At 41.3% G+C, this 23,820-nt stretch overlaps 1 protein-coding gene and 1 pseudogene across 3 annotated transcripts in view; one reads left to right on the plus strand and one right to left on the minus strand.

Moving 5' to 3' along the window:
- Positions 1-1,914: 1,914 nt before the first annotated feature.
- On the plus strand, positions 1,915-2,606 carry LOC107146058 (annotated as a pseudogene).
- Positions 2,607-14,086: 11,480 nt separating this feature from the next.
- The window catches only part of Gli3 (GLI family zinc finger 3), a 262,768-nt gene continuing 253,034 nt past the window's right edge, over positions 14,087-23,820 (minus strand). For all 3 annotated transcript variants that reach the window (XM_048786489.1, XM_048786490.1, XM_048786491.1), the window contains exons 13-14: positions 20,842-21,169; positions 14,087-19,728 (exon numbers count right to left, since the gene is read on the minus strand). In XM_048786489.1, the coding sequence (XP_048642446.1) occupies positions 17,411-19,728; positions 20,842-21,169 (2,646 nt within the window). In that variant the 3' untranslated portion in view covers positions 14,087-17,410. The remainder of the gene's footprint in view (positions 19,729-20,841; positions 21,170-23,820) is intronic.

Here is a 23,820-nt window from a genome sequence, read left to right on the forward strand (position 1 = left end):
GAGGAGGAGGCTAGGGAGGGGGAGGAAGAAGAAGAAACAGAAATGAAAACCTTAGCTCTTTTAAAAAGTGAGAAAATACTTTGTTCTCTTATTCAAGCACATGATTAAGTCAACATGGAACACAGTAAATTATTAAGATGCAGAATCTTAGTTGCATGAATGATTATTAGTAAGCTCTTTGTTGCTGTGACCAAAATACCTGACAAGAACAACTTAGAGAAGGAAAGATTTATTTTAGCTCATGATTTCAGAGATTTTAATTCATGATTGGCTCCATTGTGTTAAGCCTGAGTTGAGGCAGAATATCATGGAAGAAGAGCATGTTGGAGGAAAGCTTCTCAGCTCATGGCAGCCAGAGAGCAGAGAGAGAGAGACATATGGGATGGGGAGTGGGTGGGGAGGAGTAGAGATCCAGGGACAACATATAATCCTCAAGGGCATCTCTCCAAGGACCTACTCTTACAATTAGGTCCCACCTCCTTTAGCTCACAGTAATGCCTGCACACTATTAATCCACGGTATAGTCCTTATAATCCAGTCTCTTCCCAAAAGTCCCACCTCTGAACATAACTGTACTGAAGACCAAATCTTCAATACATGAGCCTTTGGGGATTATTCCACATCTAAACCATAATAGATGGATTATTCAAAAGGTGAAGAAAATCTTTAAAATGTTTTATTAAGAGCAGACTACCAACCCAAGAAAACTTTTGTCATTTTTTAGCAAGGAGAAAACAGATCTTTTGTTTTGCATTCAGGTACTATTAATATAAAAGCTTACACTGAAAACAGAACCTTAAAAAGAGAACCATCCAACCATAGCCAGCTTAGACTGCATGACATAAAATTCTTTTTGCTGAAAATCTTCTGCAGCTTTCTATATCCATTCAGATTTTTTCTTTCTACTCTCCCTCTTTATTATTCTGGAACTACCAGTGGTTTTATTTTAGGACAAAATTGTTCTTTATTTTGACAAAAATATATCTTACGTTGCTTGTATGCTTTTGTATAATGTCATTTTCCTTTTACTATTATTATTTCTAGTAGTTTCATTTACATATATTGATTATAATTAATTTTTGTCATGTAGTAACTTTTACTTTACTTAGAAAACTAGAACATGGGTAATTGTAAACGGTATTCTACACTAGCATTCTTCAACAGAAAGCAAAGTTTATGAATATTCCATCTCACAATTTTTAAATGCTTCCTTAGAGAGGATTTTTATACATATGTTAAAAAAAAATCTATGAAAGTACTAGGGAGACAGCTTAGAAGAGCAGTTGCCTAGCATGTGCAGGGTCATGTTCCATCTACACTACTGAAAAAAAAATAGTCTATTAAGGGACCCTCTTATTTTTAGTCTCTCTGTGAAAGAAATAAACCCAAAATATTAAAGTTTAAACTTATGTTTAATAATTAGTATTCTAAAGATATTTTACTTAGAAATGATCTAGACACTTAATACATACCAATTACTTCATTATTTAGCATAACTTTAAGGTTGCAAGGCACTAACAGATTGTGGAAACTTTAAATTTTTTTTTTTTAGTTGTTGATAGATGTCTATTTTATTTATTTTTTTGTGTGGTGCAGAGAATCGAACCCAGTGCTAGGCAAGCACTAGACCACTGAGTCACTGAAACTTTTTAAGCAGACATATTATCAAACATAGTTATTGTTGGAAAGTCCATTCAGGGAAAAAAAATATTCTATTTATATCAACTTAATTTGCATTTTAACAGCTAGGAAAATTTTTAGGAAAATTTCATAGGCTATTAAGCAAAATTAACCACAATTTAACTCTTATTATCTGAAGCTATTTCCCGGTTAACTATGTTTACAACACATGCATGTTAGGCAAGTATCAAAAATTTCCAAAACAGGTCACAATGGTGTCTACGTGATCTTCAGAGGCTACTGCATCAGACCTTGGCCAAACTAAAAGATGACAACAGCATCCAGGGCCAACTTTGAACCTGCAAGGGGTAGAAGAGGAAGAGGAGAAGGTGATTTGAGCCAACTCTTAAAGCAGTTTTCAAACAGAGACCCGCCCTCTCCTTCAAAGATAAATCCAGACAAAATACTGAGGAGACCCCTGAAGAAGTTCATAACCATAACTTCAGGAAGGAGTTTCAAGAGAAGCATGAGAGCCAGTGCAAGAGGAAAAAACAAGCACTGTCCCACCTGAGGACATACAATCTCCTCTTCAGTGTCAAAGAAGCCTGCCCACCTCCATGTGCATGCTCCTCCAACAGATGAGGAAGATGGAGATTTTGAAGAGGAGTGTGATGTTGGTGACACCACAGCTCTTCTTGCAGAACTGGTAAAAAGTAAAAAAAGAAAGAACAGAAGAGCAGGCCAGGAAGGAACTAGAACAAAAACCTGAAAAAGAATTCTCACAGAAAACATTCTCCGTGGAAACCCTCTCCTTGATCTCACGGGCCCATCCCAGCCTCAGGCCAACTTCAAAGTTAAAAGAAGGTGGTGGTGTCTTTGAGAACTGCGCAAAAGGTATAGATGATCAGAAGAAAGATGAAATATTTGTAAATGATACACTGAGATCTGAATTTCATAAAAAGTTCCTGGAGAAACATACTAAGTAGTTCCATATTTTTGCTTAATTGAAGACTGTAAAATAAAAAAAAAAAATAATGCAAAACAAAAACCTTGAAAACAAAAGCAAGAAACCTATAAAAGTTAAGTACATGTTTCTTGTTTTGTTCTTCTGCTGTTCTTTTTTTAAAAAAAAATATTTATTTTTTTAAGTATTTAAAATAAATATTTTTTTAAATATTTACTTTAGCTTTAGGTGGAGACAATATCTTTATTTTACACTTATGTGGTACTGAGGATCGAACCCAGTGTCTCATGCATGCTAGGCAAGTGCTCTATCACTGAGCCACAACCCTAGCCCCTCTTCTGCTGTTTTTAATAAACAAAAGCAATAGATATCAAGCTATTCATTTTTATTGCATCTGTCTTTTTTTTTTTTTTTTTTTTTGGTACCAAGGATTAAACTCAGGGGTGCTTAACCACTGAGCCATACCCTCAGCTCTTTTTTTTTGTATTTTATTTAGAGACAGAGTCTCACTGAGTTGCTTAGGGCCTCCCTAAGTTGCTGAAGCTGGCTTTGAACTCGTGATTCTCCTACCTCAGTCTCCCAAGCTGCTGGGATTATAGGCATTCGCCACCATGTCCTGCTGTTTCTGTCATTTTTTTAATGTATAATTATTATAAACTTATATTTCTAGTGGGTATAACATAAACTTATTTGATTAGCAAACTCAAGTAGAAAAAAATGTATGCTTATATTATGCTTAATGCTGATAATTCAGAAAACATACCTGTTTTTATTAAATCAACAATATCAAATTAGTCTTATTGACCATATTTACCCAAATCATGTGACCATGTAAAACATAGAACTTAGTTCTTACACCTCTGAGAGACTTAGAAAGAATTAACTTATATGTGCTTATTTCTCTCTAAGCCTATTAAAATAGAATTTATAAAGCAATTTCATATGCTGATTTAGTAAAACCCATCCAGAAGCAGCAAAATACCACATTTTCATCCATAAACTATAGATAGACACAAATGGAGAGGTTATAGCTTTCATTCTAAAATGTAAGCTCCAAGTCAGGCATTAACAGAGGAATGCAAAACTCACTAGTTTACATTAAGAGTTGTTTTTGTCTTTGGTCCACTTAAAAATTTCACCCAAATTTTGTTTCTGGAAGATGGAATAAATTGAGGTCAATGTGAGGGTTAACATTTCCCTCTGATATGTTTTTTATCAGCTGTAGTTGGACACAATATCTTTATTTTATTTATTTATTTAATTTTTAATGTGGTGCTGAGGATCGAACCCAGGGCTTTGCACATACTAGGTGAGCGCTCTACCACTGAGCCACAATCCCAGCCCCTTCTCGCTGATATTTTTAGAGGAGACTTTTAAGATTTTTCTCTGCCTGGCGTGGAATCTCATAAGATAGAGTTCTGAGTGAAGTTCTAGGTGAGGGACTGAGGATATATCACATGGCTCTCTGGATATCTCCAAAGTCCATACAAGTGGATAAAATATCTAACGTGCTTCAAATTAGCATTTTAACATGCAAGTGGCTCTCTTTGAAGGTTCCAGGTGGGCAGGTAGAGGTCTAAAGTCCCAGCGATTCTAGGGAGTTGAGGGACTAGAGTGGGAAGGGAAGGGTCTTAGAAGAGCCAGAATGGGACATTTAACTCTTTTCAGAGGAGCATTTAAGTTCTATATTACCTTTAGTGAAGTCATACCAACCAGAAAGACAAACTAGTCCAATAATGGTGCAGCATCAGCAGGGATTTGGGGGAGATGGGGTTTCAGTTGATGAAGATCTTCCCATGAGAGAAGGAGGATAAAGTAGGGAGATCAGAGAGGTCTTGAAACAAATGTTGGGAAGAACTTTTGGCACCTTTCAGCCAGAGAAGACTGGGATCCTAATTCTGCTTCAAAGATCATACTCATACTAAATGTGACTCGAATGAATACACCCTTTGATGACTTAACTGTGGACACAAGAGACAGCCCAAAGAGGGCATGGAAAAGGTACGCCCCATAAGATCATTCAAAGGTAGTAAAAAAAGCAGGGAATAACATGTCAAGGTGGCAAAAGCAATGAGAAAAGAAAGGATTTAGATTTGGAAAATCCCATGAGAGATGTTGATGATATAAGAATGCACAATGGACTTGGTAAGAAGATAATGTACTTGGTGTCTCACACCCTAATCCTGATAGTTGTCCCTTCAACACACAGATCCAACAGCCTGCAACTTTAGCATGTGGAAGATTAGATCAGTTCTCTGATTTCCAAAGCCAAGCTGCTGGGACACAAAGTCAAATGGAAGCAGAACCTGGGCTTATTGGTGAGCAAAGGTCTTATACCTGAGTTCTGCCCTATGATGTACCTTCTAATGACAAATGACACTTTTAGATTGCACAACAGAAAACAGTACAATAGGACATACGTTTGCTAACTATAACACGAGCCATAGTATCCCAACAACTAGTTCTAATCAAACTTTTCTCCTATAAATCTAAAGAAAAGAAAAGAGAGGTTCTCACCACCCTTATTGACCCAGACCCAGAACAGACATCTGGGAGTCATAGCTAGTAAGAAAGTGTACTTTTGCACCTCTGGATAGAGAGCTCAGCTGCAGTCTCCCACGTCAGACCAGGTCACCTTCATCCCCAAAACTGCTGAGAAGAAACCTGTCATCTTAGCTCTAAATGGTTTGAAACCTATGATGTAGTTGACAATGGATGAATCAATAGAAAAAATATTTGTATTCTTATGTATGCAGCAGCACTTTATAATGAGTAATTCACTGAAGCAGCCAGAGTTGAACAAAAGGTTTATAACTTGACAAGAGGGAGAGTTTGGGGCTTCAAAGAATGTTCTGATGAGGCTGTTAGTGTTTTTTTTTTTTTTTTTTTTTTTTTTTTTTTTTTTTTTTTTTTTNNTTTTTTTTTTTTTTTTTTTTTTTTTTAATATCTAGGTGCCCGGTCAGTCACCTTTCCAACTGGAGACTTCCTTTTATTGGTACGGAGGTGTGTGTGTTGGGGGGGGGGTGCAGGTGATCTCTTAAAGCTCTTCTTAAATCCAGATAAGGTGCATTCAGATAAGAGTTCTCTCTGCATCTGCTCTTGGGATCCCTTCATTAGGAAAGAAAAAAGCAGAACCTCACCGGCCTACAACTATAAGATAGGAAGTCCAATCTCCTGATTTTCCATCACTGATCTCTCCTCTCCCTCCTACACCCACATGTTTTGGAAGAATTTTTAATGGCATGGAAAAATACTTATCATTAAATATTATTTGTAAAAGTAAGACCCAGAAATAGATCACCAGATGAAAACAGAATTTATTTCTGGGTGGTCAATTGACAGGTGGATTTTATCTGCTTTGGATATTTTCCTTTAGTTTTCACAAAGAGTATGTATGCATCTTGCAACAAGAAGAACATGAATGTAATTTGAAAAAATGCAGCAACATGAAGACTGGGAGTAAACACCAAAACATTAACAGTGGCTTTCTTTGTGCAGAAGTATAAGTTTTTATTCACCAGGTTGTCACTGGGTTGTGTTCTTGAGTTCTAAAGGAGGTAATTTATCGTAAATTCAAAATACTTGAATTATCCAAACAACAAACTTAGCAATAAAATTAACATTAAGAAATGATCACCCATTTTCAAGATTGCTCAAATAAAATAATTGAAGATGAATTTGGTATTGTGATATGTGTGGTGAAATATGGATTGTCTTGAGCTCATTTCTTACTGTGGTAACAAGAGGTGGGAACCTTGCTGATTTGTGACATGTGCAAAGATCAGGCTGCTGCAGAGTGCATCTGGATTGTGTAGATACATCTACATGCACAGGTACATATAAAAATGCAATGTCTTTTTAAGCACTGTATTCCTTTTTGTTATTTTAGGATTAAGAAATCTAAGTTCTAGAATTACTATATATAATTATATGCTGGATGTTTTAGTAAAGTACCATCTATAGTATTTGCTTCTTTGAACTTTTTGATTCCTATAAGATAGGTCTGAATGAAGATCCCTTTACAGTGTCCCCTTCCCACCTCTTAAAGTACAAATTCCAGGACTAACAAACAGGCAGACCAGATGGGAAGGAGAGACCTATGTGTCTTGCCACTGTTGGAAGCTCCTCTGCTTTCCTGCACACTGTGGGCCTCCTTTCCTGTACTTCAGTCATGTGCAGTCACTGCCAGGGTTAAGTGAAAAGAAATAAGAGAAACTTTCACTGAGTACCCTGTGGCTGCTGCCTCCTGGTTGCTGAATTCACAATGTCAAGTCCTCTTTTCCAGATGAGAACTTTGAAGATCCAAGGAGCAAGTAAACCTCATATCTAGTGATTAGAGACAGTGTTGGCCTTCAGTCCAAATGCCAGTCAGAGTCAGGGCTTCTCCAGGGACCTGGGATCCCATAGCTCCAGGCATCTGTTGCTCTTGTCTATTCTTCTTTCTCAGTTCTGGGTCTGTTTGTTTGATGAGGAATTGGCTGAACTTTGTCACTGGCTATTGGAAGGCAGATTCTAAAACTCTTGGGATTTCCCCAGTGAAAGGCATGTCTTTGTGATTTAGAGACCCTTGGATCACATCCTAGTTTATATTCATGATCTGACTTATGGTGGGCTCCTAGACAGGGGCTGGTCACCAGAAGACCAACCACATGATTGGAAGATTTGGACATTGAGCTAGCCTGGTTTCTGGGGAAAGGAAAAGGCTGGAGACTGAGTTCAATCATGTGGCCAATGATTTAATCAATTATGCCCAGACAATAAAATCCCTATAAAACCTCTAGACACAGAGACTGAGAAAAGTTCCCTGGTTGTTGAACACACTGATACCACTGCAAGGTGATGCAGCCTGACTCTGCAAGGAAAGAGTGTGAAAGCTCTGGATTCGCGGTCTTCCCCGCCTCATCGTATACATCTTCACATTTTGGCTACCTCTCACTTATAGTCTTTATAATGAAACTGTAAACCTAAGGATGACAATTGCCTAAGTTCTGGGCATAATTCTGGAGAATTTATCAACCTGAAGGAGTCATGAGAACCCCTGAATCTGTAGCCATTCAGAAGTATAATAGCCTAAGGAACCCATATACTTATTGCTGGCACCAGAACTTGGGTCAGTCTTATGGAGGACTGAGCTGTTCATTTGTGGGGTTCAAACTCATCTCACTGTCTGAGTGGTTAGTACAGAATTAAACTGCAGGACACCAGTTGAAGTTGTTCTCTAAGCACCCATTTTTTTTTAACCTCTTTACATTTCTTCTTATAGGGGAAAACCCTATGACAAGATGAAGCTAGAATTTCAGTGCACATGGCTGGATTAAAATCAGCTTGTTTTGAAAAACTTTCCTTTTGGCTTCATGTTAAATGCACTTGATTTAGGATAGTCTCCAAACGCATTTTGTACAAGTTGGAATCAGCACCACGTTGGAAGCTGTAGGATGTTCAGGCAGAAGAGTGGGAAGAGATACTAAATTATTTAAAACTGCAGAGCAAGTGAAGAAAGCTGGGTCAAGGCAACCTAAGGAAAGGTTGTTCCTTGACCTTCTGTCTAGTAGGGTGCTGGAATGTTCTCCCCACTGCTTTGAAGGCACAAGAGAGAAGCTTGTTTGTTACTGACCTGTAGATAGGGCAGAGGTAGATGAGATAGGATCTTTCTTGGCTGTTACCTTGATCCAAGTGACACATTGATCTAAGCTTCAGAGGGAGGAAGCTTGGATGGGATCTTTGGTTTTTGTTCTTTGCATGAACTTCAGGGGAAATATTTATCCTGATGTTTCATGACCTCATCTTTGGAAGGATGTGGGTCAAACCAAAGGTGTCAAGGGGGTCTGGGTTCACAGCCCAGTTAATTTCTTATTGTACTGTCATGTGTAACTAATTAAAACAAATAAAAAAAGAATAACAAGATTAAAAATGGCTAAGCAATGAAGCAGTAACTTTTCACCCCAGAGACCCTGAGGTATCCAAGGTACAAGGGAAAGAGCCCTCTTATTCAGGAAATTATAGACTATCCTTAAGCTTTGACATGCACATTGGGTTTTTTGTTTGTTTGATAGCCAATATTATTAATATTATTATTTTTAAAGAATACTTTTTAGTTGGCAATGGACCTTTATTTTATTTATATGTGGTGCAGAGAATTGAACCCAGTGCCTCACATATGCTAGGCAAGCGCTCTACCACTGAGCCACAACCCCAGCCCCCCAATATTATTTTTCTTGCCTAACAAGTTTGCTGTTTATTACAAAATTACCTCTGGGGAAAGCATCTAGGTATATTTGGGGTAAACATTTGGGGGCATCACAATCACCTTCAAATGCAAACACAAGTATTTCTTGTCTTGACTCACCAGCCACAGACTTCTTATCTTGGTTGTAAGTGAAGCAGCTCAGCTCTTTCTTTCCTTCCCCCCAGAGACCTGGCTGGACTCCAGCTCTGTGCCTCAGCCAGGGAGGAGGAGATGGGAGGTAGCTGGCTCCATCCAAACAGCAATGGAATTCCTTGGCCTGGTTGTTCAGTAATCCTCTGCCAGCTGGCTGCCTCCCCTTCCTCTGGGAACTCAGTGAATCACACCTCCGCAGCGCATTTGGCTCTTGCAAGCCCAGAAAGGCTGAGGCTAGTGTCTGCCAGCAAGGAGGAGCTGCAGCCCAACTTCTGAGCATGGATTATGTTGGGCCCTTGGAATTTCTGAGCCCAGGAGGCTTCCCAGCTGCAGGGAAGAACACTGGCCCAGAAGCATGGTAGTATTCAAAATTAACTGGCTACTCTGCTCCCAGGGCAAGTACTTTCTCTTCCCCCCGCTCTCCTTAAGGACCCTTCCAGGAGCAGAGGTTCTTGCAGGTTGCCAAGCAAGCACACAGACATATTGGTCCTCTTCCTGTCCCTCCTCTCTAATGACCTCAGATAACTTAATCTTCTATTGTATAAGCTCTTCAGTTGTCCATCAAAGGGTTAACAGAACACCAGGAGTAATGTTCTGGGTTATAAATGCAACCAAATGCATATTCTGGGTTTTTATTTCGATGGTTCAGGTGCTGGGGGCCAGGATAGCTATGACTGCTGACATACACCTTGTACCACTGGCATTAGAGCTATGCATTCCAGGGCTGGACCTTTTTCAGAAGCAGGGGTGTGATCAGGTTTTAGCTGCCTGTACTTTGAGGAACTTTCTTTAGATAGGTCATGAGAAAGAAGCCCTATGAGACATAAGCAGTGTGGCAAGTATAGTCAATCCATAATCTACCCCAGTTAGTAAATGCTTACTCAAACCAGTAGCAAAATGCTCTCCCCAGGGAAGGCCTCCCTCCAAGCAAGGCTGGTCTTCTGGTTTGGTTTGCATACTGTCCAGGCCTCCTCCACCTTCAGCCACTCAGCTACAGCTAGGAAGTTTCAAGTAGGAGAGGGAAGTATGAGCTCAGCCCCACAGAACTGGGGCAGGGTGGGAAGTAGACGTACCAATGAGGAAATTAGCCATCTACTTCATCCAAGTATTCCCGAATGTGACTTTAATTCATAGATATTGCTAACTTAGAATTCCATCTGAAGCATCTTGCTTACTTGGGGAAGAACTGGTGATGAAAAGTCCTGTCTCTGGTCCTGGCTCTACCCAACACCCCCGTGATCATGGTCATGCTCTGCCCTTGTCAGCGTTGGGAACAGCTTCCTGAGGCTGGTGGGAAGAGGCTGGGGAGAGAAACGCACAGCATTCTGCACCCTCCACAGACCCTCTGTTGCCTCCTCTCCTGCTTCCTCTCTGCAGGGAGGAACTAAGAGCATAGGAGGGGCTGTGCCTACAAGCACAGGGTTTAAGGGTGCCTCCTCCACCATGCTTCCCTCTAGCTCCCCCCCAGCAACCCCCATCACAAGCCACCCACTATTAATGCCAAAAGGTATTTATTAAAAATCATTCTCCCTAAAGAAATCAATATAACTCAGTTTTGGTCCCAGTCATTCCATCCAGATCCTATAGGAATGAGAGGGGAGTATTCACTTGTGACCCTTGCAGTGGCTTCATGCTCTTTTCTCCTATATTCCAACACGTCCCCGCTATCCATGTATTCCAAAGGCCTAGTCAAGTTCAGTGGCCTTCCTGACACATTGCCAGACTGCTCCAACTTCAGCAGAGTCACCCTTGCTTTCTTGTAGTGGCTTGACCTATGCCCCTTCCGGCACACCTATCCAAACCTGACTTCATCTGCACCATCTGCCCTTATTTTCAAGAAGGAAAGGTGTCTCATCTCACAGTCCCGGTGATTCTGATGCTTGCTCTGCTCATGTTAACATCAAACGTTTTCTGTCTCCTGCCTCTGTCTTATTGGTTGATCAACACAGTCTAGTCCCTTGCAGAGAGGGAGGGAGAAATAAAAGAAGGAGAAGGAGAAGGAGGGGAAGAAAGAGAGGTAGAGGATGAGAGAGTAGGAAAAAGAAGAAGAAAGAAAAACAACCACAAAAGGGAAAAAACCAAAGAACTTTTAACCTCTCCTGTATGAATCAGAACCTTGAAGTAGGAATTCTTCTAGCTGGAGAACTATTGAAAATATAATATGTTTTTTACAGGATAAAAAAATTAGGTTGTAATTTAATTGTCAGTGATAAGGAAATGTGGCATGCTACTTGAAAAAAAAAAAAGCCACCGAGTTTCCAAGTGTATCATGTGCCACTTAATTCTCAACTATTGAATCTGATTCCTTCTCTCAGCCATCCCATTAGAAAAGGCCTTCCCAGATCAGCTGGGGTCTCCTAACTCTCGAAACTGGTATGTTTTAATCCCAGACCTTCTTGACCCAGATGCTGTTTTTGGCCATATTGGCTTCCCGGGGTTTTCAGAGCATGCCTTCCCTCCTCCTTTCTTATCTGCCTCTCCTCTTCCATCTTCTTCCTAACTCCACTTTGCCTGTCTCTTAGTTCCTGAGGCTGGTATTCCTCAGGTTTGTTCCTGTCCTTTTCACATGTGACTCCTGTGTCCATCAATGACATTATTACCCTTCATCTGTCATCTACAGACCAAAGGCTTCCAAGTCTAGGTCATTCTTGGAATCTCTCTCTGGTTTCCTGCCTATGATATGTCTTTTGATGTATTTTCATCCCATAAACCAGGGATCTCAACCTGGAGTGATTTTACCTGAATGCAGCATGTATCAATGTGTGGAGATGTTTTTGGTTGTCTTAACTTAGGGGGATGCTACTGGCATCTAATGAGTATTGACCAGAGACACTATTAAATAATTTTGAGAACCTCAAGACAGTATCCTACAACAATGAACTATCTAGCCCATCATGTCAAGAGTTCCAAGTTTAAGAGGTCTTGCTATGTCCACTTTTGATAGACAAGCTGAAGTTCCCCTTGAACTTTTTCCACTAGTGCCTGGCATTGTCTTTGTGTTTACAATGTCTGTCTCTGTTGGGATGGAACTTATGGGCACATTGTGTTTTATTCATCTTTAATTTCCAGTCCCTTTAAAGGAATGGGAATGGGATAGTAGATATGTAGGAAGCACTGTTGAATGAATGCCATCATTGTCTGTCTCATTTTCCAGATATTATACGTTTTCTGAAGGGAGGGACCATCATGAGCTACAGTGAACTGGATGTTGAGGAAGAATTTCAACAATATGTGAAGAAGTAGAAGGTTCAGGGACAGGTGATAAATTTACAGAAAACAAGCCTAACAACAAAGTTAGATCCTATTATTATTTTAAAAAGTCATCAGGTGGTTGAATAACTAGATATAGAGGGCATAAACAAGGTCTGTGTTGGAAAATGATATTTAAAAACTAACATTAAAGGAAAGATGAACCCAGATTGTGTTTGGAATGGCAAATATACTCTAAAATAGAATGGAAGGGGAAACTGCCAAGCAAATAAATAGAAAATCTAGGAGGAAAAAGGATGAATAAGATACTTTGGCCGTGGGTGTTTTTTTTTTTAATATTTATTTTTTAGTTGTAGTTGGACACAATACCTTTATTTATTTATTTTTATGTGGTTCTGAGGATTGAACCCAGGGCCTCGCTTATGCCAGGCAAGCACTCTACTGCTGAGCCACAACCCCAGCCCGGGCAATGTTTTTTTTTTCCCATCTCATTTTAGCATTGTCCTATTATATGCTTGTTTGAGTAACGTATGTTTTTAAATTCCCCAAAAGATTAAAAGTAGAGCTTAATGAAATATCAAATATATATATATTTACCTCAAATCTGTTTCTATCACATTTCTTCCATAGGAGGCATTTTTTAAAGCAGAGCTGTGAGCCATACCCCGCCAGCTCGTGTGGATTAAAGGCATCTATAGCACATGCCTCCCCTTGTTCCTGGGAGCATCCCTTTTCCCATTTTCCTTTCTATTAGCACCATTTCTCTTTATTTCTTCCATTTTGACTTGATCCATGACATGCATCTTTGTGAGATGAGAATTTATACCTGAGGAAGAGTATAAATTCATGTTTTCTCATTTTTTTTTCCCTGAATTCATTTGGATGCCTTTGGTGAAAGCTGTAGTTATTAAAGCAGAGTGTTTGGGATAGGAAATTCTCCCCTGTGAATCAGGAAAGTATGAAGCATCCTTAGGGCTGGGAAACCTTGTTAGGTAACAGAAAAGGAAGTGTCTGTCACTCATAAGACATAAGGTTCCTCTGCGACACATGAAGAGGCACGTGAGTGTGTGAGTGAGCATGTGAGTGAACATTTACATGGCTGCACCTGTCCTGTGTCCTTGAGATACCCATACCCAGGACCACCATCCTATAACTATCCCGAGCAGGTGGCTGAAAAGATGTGCTGCTACTGGAGGAAAGGAACCATATTTTGGAATCTTGTGGTGATCTAGAGTTAATATTGCAAACTCACATGAAAAGACAAACAAGACAAATAACTTATATTTTTAACTGAGGTTATATCAGATTTTTTTTTGGGGGGGTACTGTGGATTGAACTCAGGGGCACTCGACCACTGAGTCACATCCCAGCCTTATGTTGTATTTTATTTAAAGACAGAGTCTCACTGAGTTGCTTAGCACCTTGCTTTTGCTGAGGCTGGCTTTGAACTTGGGATCCTCCTATCTCAGCTTCCAGAGCTGCTGGGATTACAGGTGTGCACCACCACACCTAGCCAGATTTTCTTTTAATGTGTTACGATATCTCAGTAATGAAGAATAATATGTAAAAGAGGGATGAATTAGGATACTATATCTTAAATCCTATTACAATCCTAAATTAGACTTTGGCAAAGCAACAAAAACAAGAAACACAATAATGATGAGATTAGCATGTCCCCAGTAGATCCCTGTGTGTATGTTTGTGTGTGTGATATACGCATCTCAGGACACCACAAGCAGTTCATACCAGCATCTTAGTCTCTATTTGAGGGATGCAGAATCTGAGTCTTATAGCAGAAGTTCACTCAGCTTATATGGTGGGGGGGTCTACATCCAATCATGGGCTCTGGATTTTTCCAAGGAAAGCACTCTTTCTATTCAATTGTGTATTAAATAAACAATCCAATAAAATAATTCAGTACAAAGAGTTTTTTATTGACATTGTAAGAAACATTGTTTTTTTTTTTTCTTTGTTACAAAAGGACTAAGTGGTTCTGAAAGTCAAGGTAGAGTTCATCTGTGTCTGGGCTGCGGTGCTCTGGGCTCCAGGTGGGTGCGGAGCATGGAGCGGCTGCAGGCTTTTCCACGGAAGGCCGGGGCCGGTCACATTCGAACACTTTGCCTACAATACTTAAATGTATTTACATGTGTTTCTTTTTAAAAAGGATTACACATTTTATTTTTTAAAAATCTAAAAAAGGTGAAAAAAACGAACTTGTATTTTATCTTACACATTTGCAGGATACACAAGGGTAACTTGTCAGACGAGAACATCCTCCTATCAGTTCAAAACAACACAGGAAACCAGGTTACAAGAAAGCTTAGACTCTGCAACAGTTGCTCGCTTGCCTGCGGGCTCACTGAGCAAACAGCCTTGGCACGCTGATTGGGCCACACCAACTGGTCCCTCTCATTGACAAGATCAACATAAAATAAGGCACATACATCGCAAGAATCAAAACTTCGTGGCTCAAGAGGATGAGCAATGTGTGAGGAGCACAGGGGTGGTTTAATTTGTTCTTTAGACAGTAAAAATGGCTTGAAAAATAAAAACATGTTTAATGCAGATTGTATGGGCCTGCATTTTTTATTAAAGAGTAAATGGTGACATTAATGAGTAAGTGCTATCTTTCTAGATGCACAGGTCAGAGAAATGGAAAGAAGGTTGGAGGTTGTGGGTGGTCCTTCGATATGAGATAACAAGTCTGCAGAAATCCCTTGTCCCCATAGGATACTTCTAAGTGATCTCACAAGACCTTCCTTCCATTTGACTGTCACTACAGATCATCAAAATCCTGGGAAAGCACTTTCTTCTTCCCTCCTTTCTGAAGATTTCCATATATAGAGAGAGGCCAAATATTAAGTTGAAACGTGTGTCTCCTGCAAGTTCAAAGCCACAGCAAGGAAAACAAGGACAGAAAAGAAAACTTAAAGGAGGAAAATCAGAGAGTAACATGAAACCAGAGGGAAAAGCAGAAGATTAGGATGATGATAGTCCTGGTCCCCACTGCTGTCCATCCTTCCAAGAAGGATTATGGTAATGCAGGTCCCCTGCAAGAATACTACCAGGAAAGAAGTCTGCTGGAGAGAGAGCAGTATGGCAGGATCCAGTCTCCTTGCTCAGGAATAGGGAACAGATGGGGCCAAACCATAGCAGCATTCAAGATAAACCTAGTTCCTGGAGACTGTAAGGTTTGCGGAAAAAATGAGATTCAGGGAACAGATCATTGATTTTGTAATAAGAAGGTGACCTGTCTGAGGAATAGAGAAAAACCTTGCTTTTCAGCTGAAAAGTTATAGAAACTCTACTGTCCTGAGCTCAGATCAGTTCTCTTTTGCTTATGGGCTGTTCCAAATGGGAGATATCCTTTGATTTAAAAGGAGGGGCTACTTGTGGAAGGACAGTAGGACATGAAGGAAGATTTGCCACTATTACTCTGCTAAGTCTCAGGAACAGCTAGTTGAAAGCAAACCCAATAGTCTTAGCCACAAAATCTTAAATGGCAAATTTACCTCTGTGCTGAGATTCTTGGTCCAAGTAACAGAAAATAAATGTATATATATATATAAAGGCAGGTCCTAACATTCTTTCTATTATTTATCACTTTGTTTTACTTGATTGTTGTCTTTCTATTAATTTAAAAGGTACAAATTAAGGGACAAAGCCACACAATTGAAGAGTGAATCACTTTGGATAAATCCAACTCCAGGGGTTAATAGGGGACAGAATACAGCAGGTTGCTTGAGGTGTTAATATTTTTAATAATTACATATTTTTAAAAGCAATATGCTGAATAATCCATGTACTCTTTTTGCACACACAGTATGACTTTTATGTGTATCAATTGCACATGGGGAGTAGCTGCACTTTTTAAATCTTTATATGTTTTAATCCAAAACAGAAGAAAAGATACTAGTCCATAATAAGGACTAATGGTATATAACATTTAACTTCTTAAATGGATGCTGCACTGGACAGAGAGAATAAGAACAACGGTATCCACACACAGCTATTAAGTATCTTCTTTTATGTTCTCAAATGCTACAAATGGTTGAAGCAATTTATTCCCAATATCAATGTATGTGAGCTTTTCCTTTTACAACTAAATTTTACAAATCCCTTTCAATAGGGCACATAGAATAGAAATCCTATAGTGGAATTAATAAATGTTAATGGTATAGCCAGTTGTGGGGTTGTTTAAATACCTATATACTTAGAACTATGAACATCAATTCTCAGTTATCTATGTCAATGGAGAAAGAGATGGGATCTAATCAACAAATATAGCAAGCCCAGCAGTATTCCCCAAACTAATTCTACCCAATTGCTTCAATCTAGAATCTACCTAACTTCTTACTAGAACAAATAAAAGTAGCAGCATGTCTGAGTGTCACCAACTGCCTGTCCTCTCTCTCTCCCTGCAGCATTAAACAGTGCTGAATGCTCGTGAAGATAGAGAGGGAAGGCAAATAAGATAACTGAGAACTGACCATATAGAAATACCTACCCCAAACACGCTTATGGATAGGAAGAATTGAAAACCCAAACTGTGAGCAAACTATTTTCATTTGCAAGAGCCCCAGGTCTCCACTTCTGTGTAGCTTTCAAAAGTATGCCCTGAATTGGATTAGGGTTTGGGAGCATGTCAAAATCTGCTATCTATGCTACAGTGCACCCACGGAAGATTCTTAAACTCACTATCCATATTCTGATTCTTGTGCCCAATGTGGGAATTAAAAAATAGAAAACACAAAAACAAAACATTGAGCATATGTAAGAAAGAAGAAAAAAAAAAAGGAAGAAAGAAAACTGGTCATGTAACCCCTTCGGTCACAAGCATACTAACTCCGTTTTCCTTGGAGTAACAGAGAAACATGTCAAATCCTTTAACTTGACTTCTCTTCTAAAAGAAAGAACATGCACATCACACATTTACATTGGTTTACTAAAAAAGGGGGCGGGCTTACAGTTAAAAAAAAAAAAAAGAAGAGGGTGGTTTGAGTGTAACAATACTGATTCAAAACTGAAATGGAAGACAGTTTCTCCCTAGAATACCTTAGGGTTTTTCAGAGTCCTTTTCCATAAAAGGAATATACTTGAAACACATCCCAGTTTGATGAGATGAGATTGCTAAAATACATACAGAACTAAAAAAACAAACCAGCCAAAAACGGAGTCAATTTAATCTTTCAACTCCTAAAGTTTTACGTCTGTTTGCAGTCTTTCTTGCCTAACGCCTATTGCATAACTGCAAGGAATTTGCTTTCTTCCGCAAGGGAGGTCAGCAAAGAACTCATGTCCCCGATAGCCATGTTGGTGGTGCTCACAGATAGGGCTGGGAATGGGAGGGACGCTCTTGGTGTGGTGAGGCGGGAGGAACTATGGGAAAGGTTCTGAATGATACTTGGGCTCAGGGCCCCTGACATCAGGCTGGAGTGGTCCCCGTCATCTATAATGGCATCAAAATCAATCTGCACCCCTTCTAGGTCATGGCTGTCGAGGCTGTCAACTGTGCTTGTCACCTGGTTAGCACCTGGGGAAAGTAATTCAGAGTTTTCGGCGCCGGCTCCCTGTAGCAGGCAGTTGGCATCTGAAATGGAAAATGAACCGGCTTTCGTGTCTTGCTGACTGAAGCCCATGGTTTGGTCATAGAACTGACCAGAGTAATTCTGCATATTAGAACAGAGCTGCTGGGGCTGTCCTTGCATCTCCATCTTGATGCCATTCACCCTGCAGGCTTGATTTGTGTCACTGAGCTGTCCTTGCTGCAGAGTGAGGCTGCCCCTCGGCATAGCCTGGCGCCTGCTGCCCCCATAGCTGGCACATGGCTGGTAGCCCCTGACAACTGCCAAGCTTGATGGTTGGCTGCTGATGCTGTGAGTCCCAGGTAGGCAGCTCTCTGGCCCTTGATAGACGTTGATGTGTGAGGTAGCACTAACCTGTCCTAGCATCTGCTGACTGGGGCGGCCTGCCCCCTGATGCTGCATGCTGTCGCTGAGTAGCTGGTGAGGGAGATACCCCTGTCCTATTGGGTCTTGGGTCTGCATGCCATTCACTGTGCTGCCAGCTGACTCATTTGGTGCCGCAGACAGGCCAAAATCCAGCGGACCCCCATTCCCTTGCATGGTGGTGCTTTTCAGCTTCGAACCTTGTATCCCAGCACTGCAGGTACTGTCTAGAGCACTAGGGGCCACTGGCTGCCTGTTGAGACAGCTCCCATACTGCTGGGCTTTATAGGACTGTTCATGGAAGGCATTTCCATTCATGCCAGTGCCCCTGCCACTGTGTATCACCAAGTGCTCTGGGCCACTGTAGGAGCTGCCATTCTCCCCCAGGGTCTGATATCCCCCTGCAGGGCTGTTCTCACCCCTCCATGGATTCTGGGGGTGGACCACCATGTTGTTATATAACCCAAAAGCTCGGGCCTGCTGCACCCTGGACTGCTGGCCACATTTTAGCTTGGAGGAGGACAGGTCTGCACTTCCAGAGCTGACTTCATTCCACTGAATAGGTAAATCGGTTTTGCTGCCTCCGGTGCAAGGCTGCTCCAGGGAATGGTATTGCTGGCCAATGTGGCTGTCTGGCAGCCCAGGTGGGTCAAAGTCGCTGGGCCCATGGGATACCTTGCTGTCGTCTGAGATGGCACTCTGCAAGTGCTGCCCATACCCTGCTTGGTTCTGGGAATTTAAATACTGCACCACATCATCCGGTAAGAAGTCCTCGTCGTTCAAGTTGGCATCGGCATCCATGGTCAGGGACTCCAGGGTAACGTTCTCGGTGATGCTGGGAGGACAGGGGGACGTATGGAAGTGACGGGGCTGGCTGCCCTCAGGCCGGGTGTAATTCTGAAGCACTAAGTTTCGCTTTTCCACAGATGGAGGCAAACCCGGAGGATTGAAGCTGTTGAGGCTGCTGAAACGCTGAACCCTGGGTAGGGTCAGGTTCTCCGACACGGTCCGCACAGGGTCGCTGGCTCTCCTCACGCCATTCCCCAGTGCATCATGAGGCAGCAGATGGCGGCGGCCGTAGCTGTGGGCACCCCCGTCGCTGCATCTCCGCGGAGGGTGGACAGGAGGCAGCGTCACGCCTGTCTCCCTGCTGTCCCCTAGTAGGGCCATCCTGGTCTTCAGGCTCAGCCTCTCCATGTGCGGCAGGGGCGTGGGTGGTGGCCCTCCCGTGGCAGCAGCGTACTTGGCCTTTAGGCGATACTGCTGGGCAGGAGTGAGGCTGAGCAGGCTGGGCAGCCCGTCACCCTGGCTGGCCTCGCTGGACCTGCGTGAGGCGTCCGTGGAGATGGGGTCGTAGGAGTCCGCAACGCTCACGTTCTGGGGCCGTCCCTCGGCCTGTGATGCCTCACTGGACCTGCGGCTGGAGAAGCAGGGCGAGATGCCCGAGGAGCGGCGGCTGCTCAGGTAGGCAGAACTGATGGTGCTGGTGCTGCTGTCCCTCCTGTTGAGCATGTTCAGCATGGTGAAGTCCACCCCGGAGAGCTCACTTCTGTTCGGAAGAAGAGTCATGGGCCCGCCCGAACTGCAGTTGTTACTGGACTGTGTGCCTGGAGAGACAAGAGTGGAGGGAAGAAAAGGAGAGAGGATGTGAGACTCAGGATAACTTAAGCAAGGTATCAGGCAACGTTTTCTGTAAAGGGCTGGTAGTAACTTTTTTCTGCTTTTGAGGTCACTGTGGTCTCTAGCACAATTACTCTCCACTCTGCAGTTTAGCATTCAAGTGGCCACAGACAATAGTGAAGGACTAGGTGTGGCTGGGTGCCAGTAATATTTTCTTTACAAAAACAAGTGGCAGGCTGTATGTAACCCCCAGGCTGTAGTTTGTAAATCCCTGGCTTAAAGCACTAACAATTACTCCCTAAATTTGATTAAGCTTTTCCACAGGTGCAGTGCAAGGACAAGACTTTCGGGACATACACACTTGCTCAGGATCCATGCAAGTACAGGGGCCCAAGGTATTCCAGGAATTTCACAATCACACTCCGGGTTTCCTGTTTATTTCACATCCTACAAACACCTGAGTTGGAGTGGCAAGGGTCACTTTTAGGATGTGGTTCAGATAGTGTCATCTCAGAAGTAAAAGTTGACATGGGGGCTGACTATGGAGAATAATGTTTGTCTTTCCTTGAACTTAGCCAACATAAATGAAAGTAGTGGCTAACCTCTTGGTTTTTAATTTTGGAAACCAGAATGCTAATCATTAATGCATCTTTTTTAAAAAAATTTTTTAGTTGTCAATGGACTTTTATTTATTTTTTATATTGTGGTGCTGAGAATAGAACCTAGTGCTTCACACATGCTAGGCAAGCATTCTACCTCTGAGCCACAACTCCAGCCCCTCATTAATGCATCTTCTTCTGGGATTTTCTTACTTTGGTTGAATAATTATGATTCCACCATTAGAATATGAGTTATTCACAGTCTTACTTTTTGTTTTAATACTATTCTGTTATTGTCTAGTTTTAAGATATGGATCCTCCAGAAAGGCAACTCAAATGGGTTCAACATTCATAGAGCAGAGTAAGTTAGCATAACCTTGAGACTGGTGGTGAAACCAGCAAATATAAAAGCGAGGACCCTGGTTCCTCTCACAGTGCTCTGGCCACATTTGAAAGAAGAGAAAACACCTGAGGGGAGGCATGGTCCGATGTGGAACTCACCATTTCCTATGAGAGGAGAGACCGCAGGGGCTTTGGGGGGTAGAATGGGGTTCAGTCGAGGAAGCATTCCATTCACTTGTTTTAGCCTTTCTAGTTTTACGTGCTCCATCCATTTGGTCCCTGCAGGGTTCCTCCTGGCTTGCAAAGCAAGGGCTGTGGTTGCAGTGGAAATGGTCGAGTCCATGACTGGGGTTTCATCGATGGCACTGAGGTCTGCTACACTACCTCCATCGGTCAGAGGAAGCTCGAGCCCACTGTTGGAATAGTTGCTGATGGGGGACTGTTGGCTGCTGCATGAAGACTGACCACCAGGGCTTGGCTGAGATGTCTGTTGAGGTCAAGAGGAAAGGAAAGAACTGTCACCAGGAAGAACAAAGGAAAGGACACCAATAATGACAGCTCATGCAGGTGAAGACCTTCAGGTTATCAGCTGGTTGAATGAGAAGAAAAAATATGTTCCAGTGATGGAGGTGGCCTTTGGGGCCAGAACGACTGATGGATCACCAGGCTGATGTGCAGGGGGAAGCAATGAACAGCAGAGAAGATTAGATGTGGTGTGACCAGCATGATATCAGAAATGGAATCCTGTCCTGAATGCCAACTCTGCTAACACAGCTTTTTATTTCCAATCCTACTGCCAGGACTTTATGCTTTGGGCAAATGACAAAGGCACTCTCAACCTCAGTTTCCTCATCTATAAAATGGGGACAGTTTATATTATGGATTATTGTTGGGAATCTATATAAAACCCAGAGATCACAGAAGTATAAAAACACCTAATAAGTAATAATAATTAGATTACAAAACATTAGTAATTATTGTGTCAGGTGGTTCTAATTTTAGGGATTGTTTTGTTTTTGTTTTTTGCTCAGCTAAAACATATATGCTTGATAGGACACATTACTTCCTAAGAAAAGCCCCTCTGAGCTGGTACTTAAGCTTTGTAACCCTTCCTCCCCACTTTTACTTTTTTTTGTTGTTGTTGTTTGGCTATTGTAGAACCTGAAGCAGGTTGTGCATCAAGGCAGCTATAAGAGGTAAAACTTCAGTCACTTTGCTTCTGCCAAATACAAGGGAAGAAAGGCATCAACCCACAGCTGTCAGGAGTCTGTGCCATGATTTTTTATAATTCTCCTTGGTGTGCCGTGGCATTTCACTCGGAGAACTGGGAAATATTCCCCTCACCACACACAAGTGGACTCTATAAAAAAATTATGCAACTAATGGGAACTTAATCCAACCCAGTGGTTCCCAATCAGGGAAAGTATCATCTTCTCCCCACCCCAGGGTTTCTGGAAATAGAGGGTGGAAAGCCTGACTATCCCAGTGTCTGGGGAGCACAGAATAAAAGGGCCTGCAATGTCCAGGGCAGTTGGCACAACATCAAACTGTTCTATCTAAAATTCCAGTGGTGTCCTGGTTGATAAACAGTCAAATCCTTTCATAAGCATAAGAAAAGTGATGTTCAGAAAAGTCAGTGACTGCCCAAAGTCACAAAGTTCATGGAGCAGCCAGACGTGGTAGTCTAAGCTGGCTACTTCCATGCTTCTGCAGCAGTTTCTCCGGGGTTATTATAAAAACCAGAGCTCCTGACAACAGCTAACAGAGCAAACTTCCAGGGAAAGAGAACTCCACTTCCTCCTGGAGACTACTCAGTTAATCTAAGATGGAAAACACAATGTTGGCATGAAGGTCTATAGAAGGAGGCTTTCTCAGTAGAGCCCTTAACTTTTATTCCCCCCTGCTATCACAGTACATATATCCAAGCAAATGAACACTTTCTAAGTGAGTGCCATATGATACACTAACTCTGTCCTGGGCAACCAAGCAGATTGAAGAAAGATGCAAATCTGATCATGGGTATGTAAAGCCTTACATAATTTTTTGCCTTAGCAAAGTCTTGGGTTGCCAGACCACTTGCTCCTTCCTAATGTACTTGGAGTTTCCAGAGCTTTGGATGTCTTTCACTCTTGGACTATCAAATCAGAATGTGTGTGTATGTGAACCTGTGTATATGAGTATTCATGCACACACATGCCAATACACACTTCCATAGAGTGTGCGAGAAGGTGCATAAGCACTTACAATCAGAAAACTGCTTATGTGAGCTCTGACATTTGAATAGAGGGTAAATTGCTAACACAAGATGTATCTAGACCTTCTTCGAAGGTCCAAGATGGAATATATACTAGTCAGTACAGTAATTTAGTAGAATCTAACATCTGCTTGGTCCACTCCAGTATGATTTCTTATGAAAACCTAGACAAACGGAACAATGAATTTAACAATCAAAACTCCACATTTTCCACATGCTGAGCGTTCAAAACACATTGCTTCTCTATTTGAAACATAGCTGAGTAATGCTCACTACCAAAGATATCACCAAGCCACAAAAACTCAAGAAAAATGAAATGAAAAAAGTTAAATGTTCAAATGAAAACGAAACTAAAAGAACAGACAAGCCAAAATTCCCTCACCTTATTACCCACTGTCCTTAGGAAGTGAGAACAAGACATTTAGGAGCATTAGACAGAAGAGAGGTTGCATTAATAAGAAAAAAAGAAGAAAGAATTTAATTTATAGCATGATGATAAAATTAAAGACATGTTTTTTTTAAAGAAAGCATTAGGAATGTAAATTTCATCTCCATTAGTAAATGTTTATGAAAATATCTGCATACATTTAAATGTGTGTATATACATGCATACATAAAATAGTCTACTGTAGGAATGTGATTACATTATTAACCTCAGGGAGCTTCAGTTTCTTCCCTGTAAAACATCTCGTGATCTTATGTTTCTATGACTTAGTTTATAAAATATTTCACCCATTGGGGCATCTCAAATGTCACTGAACCAAATCATGACAAATATTTATTTCTACCAATTTTCTTTTTATATAATGGGTGTTTGTAATGGGTGTTTGGGGAAAAGAAGGCAAACTTTCTTTTTTCTGTTTTTTTTTTTTTTTTTTTTTAGC

This window comes from Marmota marmota, unplaced genomic scaffold (assembly GCF_001458135.2).
Source record: "Marmota marmota marmota unplaced genomic scaffold, marMar, whole genome shotgun sequence".
NCBI classification, from domain to species: Eukaryota; Metazoa; Chordata; class Mammalia; order Rodentia; family Sciuridae; genus Marmota; species Marmota marmota.